Consider the following 14,751-nt stretch of genomic DNA (forward strand, 5'->3'; position numbering starts at 1 on the left):
CCCCCATTCCCTTTTCCTCTTCCCTTTCTTCCTCCCCCACCTCCTCCTTCTCTTCCTCCTCCTCCTCCCTCTAACCTTTATTCTCACTCTTCTGTGCCAAGGATTCATAACTTGTGGTTCTCACTAACCCCCGGAACTACAACAGGAGAAACTCAAAAGTTTGGACCCATTCTAGAAATGCTTTCTGAGAACTCAACGCTAATAATCTCTTCTTCCTCCTCCTGCTTCGTCATCACCACCATCACTGCTGATGACATCGAGTACTTATTCAGTGCTAGGGATGTGCTCCGACCTTCACATGGGTCCTCTCATTTAGTCCTCACCTTCCTATGGGGTAGGAATTATCTGGCCCATTTTACAGTTTGCAAGGTCCTACAACCATGAGGTAGCAGAGCCAGAAAGTATCTCAGGGTATTTTGAGCCTGGATTCCTAATTGTCACAGGTGATAGCTTAGCTTAGGTCCCCAGTGTTCTAAGTGAACTGGATTTGAAGTGTCATGACTGTGAGTCCACCTCCTAGTAAAAATCTCTGGCTGGGATTCCTCTCTGCTTCCTTATGATGTGGCTTTACAAAGTTCCGTCCTCCCCTTTCCATCTGAGTGAATCTAAATCGGTCTGCCAGCCTCACGGCCTCTCACATGTAGTTAACAAGCACGTAATGTGCATTTGCTATTTTCACTGGTGTGAAATTAACTGCCTCTTTGTGGTGTGTCAAAACCACGCATTATTCAAACTTGGGCACCCACACCACTTCCTTGGTCAGTGGAGTACACTGTAGATAAAAAAGAGCGAAACTTTTCTGTTGTTGTTTAATCGAAGGGTTTCACATACGTGGCAATCACAGAGGATTCACTTTAATTCACACCAAAAGGATGAGTCTGAATGGAAACTGGACAGTTGTACCATAACATTCTAACTTTTTAAAAAACAGAAACATGTTCATGTTGTATAGTAATTAGTAAGAATGTATAAATTACTTAATTCCTTACAATCATTGATCAGCTTTTATTAACGGGATACATTATGGTTACACTGGCTTCACAGGGAGTTAGTGGACACTTTGGGGATTCAGTGGGATTTAGGCCCACTCTGCTCGATCTGCAAACTCAACAATTAGATAAACATCAGCTTGGAGGGGACATGAATCACTCAGTGTCCGCTCATCACTGCAAGGAACTGTGCAGTCTTTCTTAAGATGTGGTTTTAGAAATTAGAGAATCCTGGATCCTTTGGAAGCACCTATTTTTCAAGGTTTCAAAGATACTTTCAATTTTTTTCTCTTTTCCTTGAAGCTACAAATGTATTGATGATCCTAACACACTATCAAAACCTACTGGCTATTCTCCTCCCTTCCATCTTATTCTAAGCCTTGGCAGGCATTCTCCAAATTCAAAATACTGAAGCATCGTGAGCTCCAAACCTCCCTTGCAGATACTGACAGATCACAAACTTAGCCGACCCTATCGCTCCTTGGGGCCAGAACTTTCTTCCATCATGAGTCCTCTTCATTTTTAAACCTGATAAGCATTCTGGTGGAACTTAGTTTGTTACCAGGAACCCAGTGCTATTCAAAAATGCTACCTGAGAGGGCATGTCTTTCAATTGTGCTGATGGTTACATGTGAGAAGCTCTGGTGAGTGCAGACCTCTGTGTTCATATTATTAAAATTGTCACAGTTACTGAAAAATCTTTTTCTGGATGTTCGCCTATGGCTGTAGCACAGGAATCACCAACATGAGTTTTGTGATGCCTGGATTAAAAAACAAAGGGCACTGACATTCTAAAAAAGTGTCCCTGAAAAAAATTCATATTAAATGTATATATATTTAAAGCATAAGTTTACATACTATTTTCTTTCCCACTTTCTTCTCTCAGGGGTAAGGAATATGACTAATGAAACTCCAAAAAGCTTGAAAAACACTACTGTGACGTATTTGTCCAAATGTGATTCAGAACACGACTGGTGAACTTTAGAAATCTGGACACCTCTCATAGGTCTTTCTGAAATTCCAGGACTCTGGGAGTAGAACCAACAGGTTTTATGCTACAATTTCTCTTGCCACCAAATTTGGAATGGAATTTTAATACTAAATATGGATGGAGAATCCCAAACTACTAAAATTATACTAATTTTCATTAATAAAATATGTGTACATTTAATTGTTAAATTTTAAATCTTCATACCTCAAGCACCAGGCAGCTCTCTAGCACTATCTGAGAACAGGAATTAATTGTTCTTTTGTTTTTCCTACCTTAGAGAAAAAAATACCCAAGTAATTCTTTTGTTTTAAAAAATATTAATATTTCTATTTAAATATATCTACATATTTAATGGTATATCTGCATACATGTTTTAAATGTACACAATACATATGCACGGATACACATATACCAATAAACAACAAAAAGTTCTTGTAAAAATTTTTATCTGTGAGCTGATTCAAATCATAAATAACAGGCTAAAATTTCCAAATACTCAGAGACCATGGGAAGACCATGTGGTTCTTTATGTAATCGCTTAATATTTAGAAGCCTATCCTCATGCCTAATAATAGAAATGTCATCAAATATCATAATGCAATGAAATAAAAGTGATTTCTTACTGAATACTGGGAAAGATGTATTTCCTTTTAACACTTGGAATTCTTGTTCTAGTCGTCTCCGTAAATCTATTTGTTCAAATAAAACCTTCTGAAGTTCTTCTAATAAAGAAAAAAGGGAGTCATTTTACTAATCTTTACAAATAACTCTCCAGAGAACCATTATATATAGCAATTTATTATTATAAGACAAAATATTTTACCAGTTTAAAAAGTGTTGCAGAGACATAGGATAGATTTTGTGCAGAAATCCATGAATATAAATCAATGTAATATATTATTTTAAAGTATTATATTACAATGTCATGTATTGATTGATATGTATGCATTAATCTCAATTATATCCACCCAATGGTCCATATATTATTCATATGTTGCTTGTCAAGCTTAAAATATAGTGTAGAACAAAAATCTCCTCCTGTTATCTCTTTAGTCTTTTAAAGCTAAGAGAAGTTCTACAGAATTAAAACTTTTCTTTACCTTTCCCCATATTTTCTACATCCTTTTTGAGTGAATGAGGTGAATTCGTCTCTTGCGTGTGTTCACCTCAAAGAAAAAAAAAAGGAGAAAAAAATATTAGTTTCGTGGAGGCTATTTTCTACAAGTTGTTATTTTCACTTTCTATTAATATCTACAAAAGAGTTATAAATAATATAACTTCAAAGTGGAAGTTCTCGGAGCCAAATGTTGTCCTCATTTAGTCGTGTATCACTTCCCTGAACCATGGAGGGGAGTGACAGAAGATAAGGGCAGAGTCCACCTAGACTGTGACGGCAGCTCCGTGAAAACTCCTGGTGTCAGCCCCATTTCGAGCCCCCACCACTACCCAGCCTTTACAATGAAGTTAACTCCTAGGATGGCAAAAGAGGAGATTGAACAGTTGACATTTTTGGTAGAAATCTGATCAGAGTCTCTTTCCTTCTAGAAGTGAAGAAGCCTGATTTTATTTGGAAGGTCCCCAAGACCGTGGAAGCAGAAGCCGCCAGCCTTCTTGGGCCACCGAAATGTGGGGTCGTGAAAAAAGAAGCAGAATGAGGCTTTAGCTGCCCCTGGGAGAGAATTTATGAGCCTTGAGTGGTTTCCTAATAATTGATCATTCGTTTAAAAAGAAATCAACCTAAATGAAAGAAGTGAAGTCAGTTATGTTACTTTGTAATATTCACATGCTTGCTGCTTCTTAACTACTTGTCTTCAACCAATACAAACTATATTGTAGATAGAAGTTAGATTGCTGTTCTTACCTATTTTGCTTCTGTGCCAACCAGAATGATGACAAGCTAAGAAAATGTATATATCTACAGTCATAAATTGAGTCTATACAATCCAGAAAACATAAATAAAGCAAAGAAATGCAATCATTCAGCTATCAAAATTAAAAAAAATTTCAACTTGTTATCTGCAATTATCCACATAATTTAATTAAGCTTTCTGTTTTCATTTAAAGAGATATGGTCGTCCAGACAAAGGTGCTCTGAGAAGGTTTCCTGGATCCCTCTCCCCTGACCCCAGGTTAGCTCTTCTGTGTCCTTGGTGCCTTTTGCTTCCAGCCTTCTGCACCTACTAGGTAGTGTGCTACCTGGTGGCAGGGGCTCTGTCTTTTCTGTATGGTTGGTGCCTAGCACAGTGTTAGACACATACTGGGTATTCAATAAAGTGTCTTTAGCTGTCACTGAAAGGGACCCTAGGAGGTCATAAATTCTAAATCATAGCACAAGTTAGATGTATCATTTCAATTGTCTTCTCATATCTTTTCATTTCCCTTCCTCAGCAAGAAATGGAGTGAAATGGCCCCGGGCACTCCCAGGAATACTGGGGAATTTCATTGTCAAGGTAAAAATTTCTGCAAACAGGGAAACAGAATTTCTTCCTAAAGTGGCAGCCTATAGTATCAAGGATGGACAGAAAAGTCCTCAACATGATATTATAAATGGCGATTCTACAGTCCACCTGATGTCTGTCAGGAGTATGTGTGTGCAGATATGCAAGTGTGCATATGTGTGTATGAAAATACAAATGTATAAATATTCCCAAGCATGTGCACAGTTATGGGAAGGCAATTCCTCTGGCTCCCCATCATTAGCACAACAATATCCAGGGCATCCCTGAATTCTTTAATAGCAGCCATTTTCAGTACTATTTATAACATACTTGCACAAACTCATTCTCATTTTCATCTTGGACATGACCTCCCTCTATAGGCTTTTGAACATTAATACCTTGGCTTTCTTTTTTTTTTTTTTAATTTATTTATTTATCTTATTTATTGGCTGCGTTGGGTCTTCGTTGCTGCACACAGGCTTTCTCTAGTTGTGGCGAGCAGGGACTACTCTTCATTGTGGTGCGCAGGCTCCTCATTGTAGTGGCTTCTCTTGTTGTGGAGCACAGGCCCTAGGTGTGTGGGCTTCAGTAGTTGCAGCACATGGGCTCAATAGTTGTGGCTCACGGGCTCTAGAGTACAGGCTCATTAGTTGTGACGCATGGGCTTAGTTGCTCCGTGGCATGTGGAATCTTCCCAGGGCAGGGCTCGAACCTGTGTCCCCTGCACTGGCAGGTGGATTCTTTACCACTGCGCCACCTAGGAAGTCCAATACCTTGGCTTTCTTCTCCATGTAACAAACAATGAGGAAGTACCAGTGAAGCATTTTAAATACAGACCTCAATGTATTTCCTATAAACTATTATTATCTAAAAGAAGAGTAACATAAAGGTTGATAACAAATCATAAATATATAAACCATATATGGGCACCTTATCTTTGACAAAGCAGCCAAGAATATACAATGGAAAAAAGACAGCCTCCTCAATAAGTGGTGCTGGGAAAATTGGACAGCAACATGTAAAAGAATGAAATTAGAACACTTCCTAACACCATACACAAAAATAAACTCCAAATGGATTAAAGACCTAAATGTAAGGCCAGTCACTATAAAACTCCTAGAGGAAAGCATAGGCAGAACACTCTATGACGTACATCAAAGCAAGATCCCTTTTGACCCACCTCCTAGAATCATGGAAATAAAATCAAGAATGAACAAATGGGACCTAATGAAACTTAAAAGTTTTTGCACAGCGTAAGAAACCATAAACAAGACAAGAAGGCAACCCTCAGAATGGGAGAAAATACTTGCCAATGAAGCAACGGACAACGGGTGAATCTCCAAAATATACGAGCAGCTCATGCAGCTTAATACCAAAAAAGCAAATAACCCAATCCACAAATGGGCAGAAGACCTAAATAGACATTTCCCCAAAGAAGACATACAGATGGCCAACAAACACATGAAAAGATGCTCAACATCACTAATCATTAGAGAAATGCAAGTCAAAGCCACAATGAGGTATCACCTCACACCAGTCAGAATGGCCAGCATCAAAAAATCTAGAAACAATAAATGCTGGAGAGGGTGTGGAGAAAAGGGAACTCTCCTGCACTGTTGGTGGGAATGTAAATTGGTACAGCCACTATGGAAAACAGTTTGGAGGTTTCTTAAAAAGCTAAAAATAGAACTACCATATGATCCAGTAACCTCACTCCTGGGCATATACCCAGAGAAAACCATATTCCAAAAAGAAGCATGTACCATAATGTTCACTGCAGCACTATTTACAATAGCCAGGACATGGAAGCAGCCCAAATGCCCATCAACAGATGAAGAAGATGTGGCATATATATACAATGGAATATTACTCAGCCATAAAAAAGAATGAAATGGAGCTATATATAATGAGGTGGAAAGACCTAGAGTCTGTCATACAGAGTAAAGTAAGCCAGAAAGAAAAACAAATACTGTATGCTAACTCATATATACGGAATCTAAAAAAAAAAAAAAAATGGTACTGATGAACCCAGTGACAGAGCAAGAATAAGGATGCAGATGCAGAGAATGGACTGGAGGACACGGGGTTGGGGGGTCAGGGGGTGAAGGGGAAGCTGGGACAAAGCAAGAGAGTAGCACAGACATACATACACTACCAACTATAAAATAGATAGCTAGTGGGAAGTTGCTGTATGACAAAGGGAGAGCAACTCGATGTTGGGTGATGCCTTAGAGGGCCAGGACAGGGAGGGTGGGAGGGAGTCACGGGAGGGATGGGATATGGGGATATATGTATAAATACAGCTGATTCACTTTGGTGTACCCCAAAACCTGGTAGAAGAGTGTGAAGCAATTATATTCCAATAAAGAGCTTAAAAAAATAAAAATAAATGCATAAACCAAGAATAATGATATTTTAAAATGAAGATAAATGCATATTATGTGCAGTTTTACCCATGTTTACTTTAGTCTCAGTTAACTAATTAAATGCATAGATGTTTCATATCCACATATGATATGGAGGTTGAACAAGAAAAGAAATGAGCATGTACACATCTCCGCATCTATCTACAGAGCATGATGAGATTTTATCACTCTACAACTCTCCCAACTCAAGACATGATTTAAATGAGATAGTTTCTGAATAGGCAACTTTAGAAGCCATTTCCTCATCACATTATAGACCAGCTTCTTTTTGCTCTACTAGTGTATTTTGTGAACTGTTCACCTTATACTACATTTCAACTAGATAATTAACTTTAAAATTTAAAATATTATATGTAAAATGCATTTCTTTTCTATTTCACAGTTAGGAGGTTTACACAGGTATGAAGTATTAAACAAATAGCTAGTAAATGAAAACTATATTAACGACAGGCAAATCTACTGATGACATTAGTAATACGCTTTTCATCTGCTTTGTGAAGGTTTTATTAATATTTTACATCAGTGTCTATTTTAGACATATTTTGCTGCAACTTCTCAGAAAAATCTGCCAATTTTGAGCTTAAAAGATTCTAATGTCTCACTTACAAAGGGTTTTAAAAAGTGGTTCAATGTCAGGTAAATAAGGAGCACAGAAGCTTCAGCTGCCTTTTGTGTATCTTTTACTGGACCGTTGCCTCTTGTATATTACTAATCTGTGAAAACCAGATTGTTAATGGTGGTTAAAAATGACCTCTGGGAGCCTGGATATGTTTGCTCACTATTACTGCTAATGTTTTCCATCTGGTTAAAAAAAAAAAAAAGGCAGCCTAATACTAGATTAAATAAATGAGATTTAGTTGACAATGAGCGTCCCATTTTTATAAATATTCCATCAGGTTAAATGCATTTTACTTTTCCAAAATTAATGAATGCATTTGGAGACATCCCCAAACTAAATTACTTACTTTCCTTCCCATTATATTCCCCCTTTAAAAAAAAGTTACAAGAAGGCCAGGGTGGAGGGGGCCCATGGAGATCTTAATTGCAAAAGAAAATAGTTGAGTGGCTTAAAGTTGGAGAGTGATGGATAATTAGGGTATAAAATGCATCCTGTGGACTGATATGGCGAGGAGCTGCCGCTCGGGGATGAGTCCACACCAGTTCTACACAAGCGCATGTTCGCAGGGCCAGTTAACCTGCATAGCTGCCCATGAATCCTGCTTACCCCAGGGGAGCAGAGGCAGTGTGATGCCACATCAGAGAAACTACACCTCTCCTGAGTGTAGCAGAGGCCAGAGAGCCTGGAGCCACATGATTCCTGCTTCCCTGGTCTTTCCAGGGTCCTCCAGGACCAGGTGGTCCCACATGCCAGGGGAATGCTCCACCCTGCCCTTCGATCTACCCTCACACAGCCATCAGAAATTGGAAGCACAAGAGGGATGGATGTGAGAATATGCCATGCCAAAGCAGACATGAGCAGCAAACAGCAGATGAAGGGGAGACCGGAGTATCCAAAGGGGGGAAAGCCCAAAACAGCCAATAGACTCACCAGCACTACGTTTCAAGGCACAACGGTAATGACTTTCTCTTAAACATCATGGCACACCTCTGCTCGAAAATCTGCAGCGGTTCCCTACGGTCTATATTGCAGAATGCACTCAACTCCTCCCCCAGGGCCTCCAGGTTCTCCTGTAACCTTGTCCCATCCCACTCAGCCAACCTGTATTTCTCTGTCACTAGGCACAAACCCTTTACCCAAGACATTTCTCATATCTGCTGGCTCTGCTTTATGTTGTTTCTCTTCCCTAAGGTGCCCCCCTGCTCTCCCCATCGACCCAAAATCTCCCCATCCACCCAAAAGGCTTTCGTAAAGCCTTTCCCAACGTCTGCAGATGCCGCTGATCCGTTCCTTCCTGGGCTGAAGTTCTAAGTCCTCATCATCTTTACTCTGCCACCTTGTACCCGATATTCTAGTGTTTCACCTATGCTAGTCTGGTCTCCCCCAGCTAGAAAATCTGCTTTCTGAAAGGTCCTGCCCTATAGGAAACCCCCATCGCCTCTACCCTAAGGAGGGGTACAAATACATTCCACGAACACTTGTACTTCATTTAATTTAATCTGGTTTGTGAAAGAAATACAAACTAATGCTATTGTAAATCCTCAATTATCATGAGGTTTTAAAGCAGTACCTCAATCCTATGAATAAAAATGCCCATTTTGACCCATTGTATAATCTAAGACTTACTCTATGTTTTCAGTTTACTGGGGAAGTTTCTGATTGTTTCAAATTTTTTTCCTATCTGACATTCTGAAAATTTCTTTCGGGAACAAACAAAACATTAGCACTGAATGTTAACTGAGATGTGGAAATACTAATTCATGTATGTGTCTACCGTGGCCTCTAACAACAAAAATACCTTACATTTTTTTAAAGCTCATTTAATTTTAAGAGCCAAATGAGTAGGTCAGATGACCTGTTCTGTTGGTGGTCGTGAGATAGGAGGAAAAGCTGATTAAACAGGTATTACTGTTCTCAAGCTAAACTTGAATTCAATAAACAAGACCATTTAAGTATTGTATCCTGTATGTGTATAGGGCATCAAAGTATACAGGGTACAATATAAAATGCCTGACATGGGACAGAGTACAGATTTTGGCATTCACCCTTCCCTTCTATGGAAATACACGCTCTTACTTTCTCCTTTCAACCCCACTCGGTTTCCTACCCCTTATCTTGGCTGTTTCCCATTTAAATTCTCCTTGAAGCCTGCAACCAGCATTCAGGGCCACTACCCCAGGACTCAGTCCCAGGGGCTAGCAAGTTGCTTGTCATTGAAAAGTCCTCTCTGTTCCCCCAGGATTGTTGTTGACAACAACTGATGAAAAACATTTGGAAAAAATGCATTACAGAAAATGCACACTGAAGGGTATATTTAGTCAATGAAATGATTTTGGTTTGGGGCTGTGTCTATACATGAGATTCACTTGCATTCTAATATTTAGAGGAGGAATCGAAATTTCAGTCAAACATCCAGATATTTCCACAGTTCACGGGGACTCATGTGATACCATATGTGTTCTGGTGCAAAGGAAGGCGAGATCTGCATGCAAAGCTACAAATGTGTCTGCGCGCAGTCCCCAGGGCTCTGTCATGCCCTCGGGGCTGGCCTGAGGTCCTGCCCTTCGCCTCTCCACAGCCTCAGCACAAGGCCTGGCCTCTGTAGATGGAGAGAGACTCCTCTTATATATGTTTAACTCCCAAATGAACACTGAATTTTAATAATTAATCTTAGTTTTATAATCTGACTTATAATTTAAAATTTCTGGAAGTTTGATTTTCTCTTTCCCTAACAATCTATCTTAGAGGTACAATTTGGATGGGGTCGGAGTTAATCTACAGCTTGTATAACTAGTACATTGAACAATAACAAAAATTTAGCACAATGTATGGTTTGGAGAGGTTTTTAAGAACATTTGGCATTAAGATATTAAAAAATCAATTACACAGAGAGCAAGGTTAAGTAATTTTCCTCTCTATCAGTGGGACATGGACCTCTGTTAATTTCTTGGTGTTAAATTCTACATTAAACTCTTCCCCTGTGACATTTGGCATTGTAGTGAGGTCACAGAACAGAAAAGAAAATCAATATCATTGGAGAGGGTATGCTACAAAATAAACTAACTAAATATTAACTCCATTAGCCAAAAAAAGAAACAAGAGCAAGATTAATACTGGTGGGTTTATGGTAAACTAAGAGCTATAGCGAACTTTACAGTTCATGATCAAATTTTATTATGAGGAACTTCCTAGGTGGCAGAGTGGTTAAGAAGCCACCTGCCAATGCAGGGGACACAGGTTCGATCCCTGCTCCAGGAAGATCCCACATGCCACGGAGCAACTAAGCCCATGTGCCACAACTATTGAGCCTGTGCTCTAGAGCCCGTGAACCACAACTATTGAGCCCATGTGTTGCAACTACTGAAGCCTGCACCCCTAGAGCCTGTGCTCCACAACAAGAGAAGCCACCACTATGAGGAGCCTGCACACCACAATGAAGAGTAGTCCCTGCTCACCACAACTAGAGAAAGCCTGTGTGCAGCAACGAAGACGTGACACAGCTAATAAATAAATAAATAAATAAATAAATAAATAAATAAATAAATTTAAATATAAAAAAATTTATTGTGAGCAGCATACACATTGCATCTTGAACCAGCATATCAAATGTTTTTTGATTCGTCAATTGTGAGTTCATTTAGAATTCTCAAGTTTTAGAACTTGTGTTGTCAATTAATGCTATATTTTGTTTTTCTGAAGTTTTTTATTGTCCTCTATCTCCTTGATTTTCATATAAATTATTAAAAACCACAAGAAGGAAAAGGTTTCCATAAATATAAAGAAATTTATATCTGAAATATGGGGATTAGTTAATTTTGAATACATATATTTAAACACCTCAAAATTCATTGTGCATAAAAATGTCAGTAGTAATTTAGAAGTGGGTAAACTGAGGCCAAAGTACTTAAACGGCTTACCAGAAGTCATCTAGTAAGTGAGAGAATTAAAACTCAAATCTACTAGTCTGTGCTTTTTAGAATTCTTCTTTTTCTTCTTTTACTTTCTTTTTTAAAATCATAAGCATGTTCTAAAATAGAACAGAATAATAAATCAGAGCGCCTCATCTGCTATATATTCATGAGAAGTGTAACTGCTTCTCACTATTCTCAGAAATCCGTCCACAGCATATTAAGTACACTAGAGAATCATACCAGTGAAAATCAAATTGATTTTAAAACTTCTATACATATAACAAGATGCAGCCATGCTGAGTCCAATGGTGCTGGCGTTTCTACAATGAAAGGGATTGAAATCGAGGAAGACTCCACTTTATGTGATTTCCTTGACCTGCAATAGCTTTTAGCTGTCTCACCAGCTTACCCCACTGCATTCAATTTCAAATCACTTAACTTCACTAAAGTTATTCAAAACGGATATGCAAAACCTTACTCTGGGATTGCAAGCAAAATGCTGTCATTTATATTTTTGAGTAGGTAATATTTTGACCAAACTGCTATCGCCCTAATCTATATTACTTGGCTTTAAAGCCACGGGTCTTATTTTAAAGAGACCTATAGGTAAAAGTTCTGACTTCTGGGGGATTTTGGCTGCTTAAACCTTTATGTTTGGTCCCTCTAATTATAAAGAAGAATAACATCTGCTGTGAGTAAAGTTAATGACCATTAACATGGAGGTCATTAAAAAATGTAATCTCTGAAATTGCTGAAAAGTAACAGTTACCAATAGGGATGAAAAGTTGAAGAAAGGCCAAACTTAATTAAAATGATGAACTAAAAAAAGAACTGGAACTAAATATTGTTGCTAAACAATTTGTATTAGGGATAAATAAAAGCAAGTATCTATCATTTAAAGATAAGTCCGTATATTTACTTGTTTAGAGAAAGGTCAGAAATTTCCTGTTAAACTACATTTATGATTGTCATGGGAGTAAAAAATTCATGTAAGAATCAAGAATTGCATACTGACTTATTAGGTAGTTTGAAGAGAAATTTCATTCTATGTTATACTGCATATGCACAGAAATAAAATCCTGATATTTTCCAATAATGATGATTGAATTAAACATTGGCTAAAGGGACATATGGTTATATAAATCTTATTAGATGTTACGTTGTGTAGATTGCTTTATAGTATTCATACTGCCTTACAGCTTATCTGTCCCCTCCTTCTGATTGGAAGCAACTTGAGAGCAGGGACTGGCATTGATTCTATCTCTGAATCTCCAGAGCCTAGCAAAATACTTCACATGCAGTTGGTATTCTGAAATATTTTGGGAGTAACTGAGTAAATAAACAAATGAATGTTATCATGTACATGTGGAAGTTAACAGTTGTTACATGGGGGCAAATAACTCCATTCACCAGCAAGGCATTCTGGATGAGGTATTCTGCTACCCCTCAAAAGCAGTTCATCACAAGGCTTCCTAATCTCTTTGGCTCATCTGGATTTTTGACACAGATTCTTGCAGTCTGATCACAAGTAAATACATTTATACCAAAACACAGGCCAATTGGGTGACCATTTTGGGATTTTCTCAAATGTGCATTCCAGTGTGAAGACCATGAGCTGATCTTTCCTACAAGCAAGGACAGCTGAAGGTACACCGAGTCCTACAACAGCCCAAACTCCTTAACACTTTCTGGGGTTTAAAACAGCAGCTCTACAGGCTCAGCAAAGGAACCACGAGGATGAAATTCCTGTGACCCAAGAGTCCAAGATAAATTTAACAAAATATATCCTTCACTGGAACATTTGTTCAATAGTATATTTTCATCCTTTCCACGTCCCACCTGTCTCCCATTCAATACAGGATAATAATAATATGATATAACTACTACGTACATACTTCCCTGAATAATGTGAGAATGAAATTGTAATATGGAAAATCAATGTGGAACAAGTTTCTGTGGGAATCTGTATCAAATTAATTATTGTGAGGGAGGGACTAGTAATATATCAGTAGTATGACTAGGTGTTATTACCAACATAACTATTGACTGCACTGCCCTGAGCTCCAGGCACTGTGGAATTACTATGAGAACACAGATCCTGGCTATACTTTTACTTACTTCCTTTTGACGTTTGTATTTCCATCTGAACATCAAACAACATGGATTCTGTGGTTTTGACCCACTCTGGCTATCATCCTTGGGGTTCTAATGACTTTTTGGGGGTTTACGGAACTTACTAAGTATGGGGGAGCCAAATCCCTTCCAAGGCCAGGAGGAACTTGTTTTCAAATGGAATCAGCCTAACCATCCAAATCAGAGGAAGACAAAGAGAAATTCCATTTTTAACAAATCTACAGAGACTATTCATGTGCACGAAATGAAAATATAATTCACTAAAGAAATCAGTATGTTCTAACACACTTAGATTTCTAATGGGTATACACATTTGTTGAAATGTGAACTTAAAATTTTTATAATAATTATGAATACTAGCTGTTAAGTGCAAGGTGGGAAATCAAAGTTCCTAAAAAGATGATTTCAGATTGTGAAATTTGGATTTTCTCATTAAATCTATGGAAACTATTTTAAATTTAACAATTTAAACATCAAATTATTCCACAGTTTTGTACAAATCATTGATACCTCTTAAAAAACTACATAATTTTACATCTTTTATAGAATATATATAAAACTCTATTTTTATTTTCTTTAAAATCTGCACCCAAATAGAGTAAGAGTTTAGCCCAAGAGATTTCTAATGAGTTATGCTTTAGTGACATGAAGTCTGGTGTGAATCATTCTCTAAACGTATTATTTTATATTGAATACATGTATAGTATAATTTGAAACAATATCACCAATAGCCAACTCAAAAATAAAACCCTCCAAATTTAGGCAGTCAAAAACAACCCTAAAATTAATGTATATAAATTACAAAGTACTAATTTTTAACAAGCAACACTAAATTAAAACCTGTCTTGAGATAACTAAATGAAAAGTAGATTCCCTACCCTGCCTCTGAATGGTTTACGTTATTGAAAAAATACAAGTCACTGCTACCTGCAAGTTTTTGTATTTTATTGGACTTTGAGCTTCACGGGGCTGCTCACAAAACAGGTTTGTACATAAAATAAAAACAAATAAAAATTCCCCCAAATTAAGTTATTGACAATGCCACTAGGATGTGACACTGCTTTTAAGCTCTCTTTCCAAGCTGTGTCTGTTTTGGTTAGAGAGGAATGGAAATTCTCTAAGTGCTCACTGGTTGTAAAACAGATCTAGCAAAGGTCTCCATCTACTTCAGCTGTTGAAACAGCCTGATTAATTTGCATTCACTAGAGTACATATAGACTCCCATCTGTGGTTTCTAGGCATGG

The 14,751-nt window shown here is 37.9% G+C and overlaps 1 protein-coding gene across 1 annotated transcript in view; it reads right to left on the minus strand.

Annotated features, from left to right (window-relative positions):
- SKOR2 (SKI family transcriptional corepressor 2) overlaps positions 1-14,751 on the minus strand; it is a 35,514-nt gene that overhangs the window by 14,963 nt on the left and 5,800 nt on the right. Inside the window, exons 4-5 of the mRNA XM_057700375.1 lie at positions 3,081-3,146; positions 2,604-2,702 (exon numbers count right to left, since the gene is read on the minus strand). Coding sequence (XP_057556358.1) covers positions 2,604-2,702; positions 3,081-3,146 — 165 coding nt within the window. The remainder of the gene's footprint in view (positions 1-2,603; positions 2,703-3,080; positions 3,147-14,751) is intronic.

This window comes from Hippopotamus amphibius, chromosome 11, assembly GCF_030028045.1.
Source record: "Hippopotamus amphibius kiboko isolate mHipAmp2 chromosome 11, mHipAmp2.hap2, whole genome shotgun sequence".
Taxonomy (NCBI): domain Eukaryota; kingdom Metazoa; phylum Chordata; class Mammalia; order Artiodactyla; family Hippopotamidae; genus Hippopotamus; species Hippopotamus amphibius.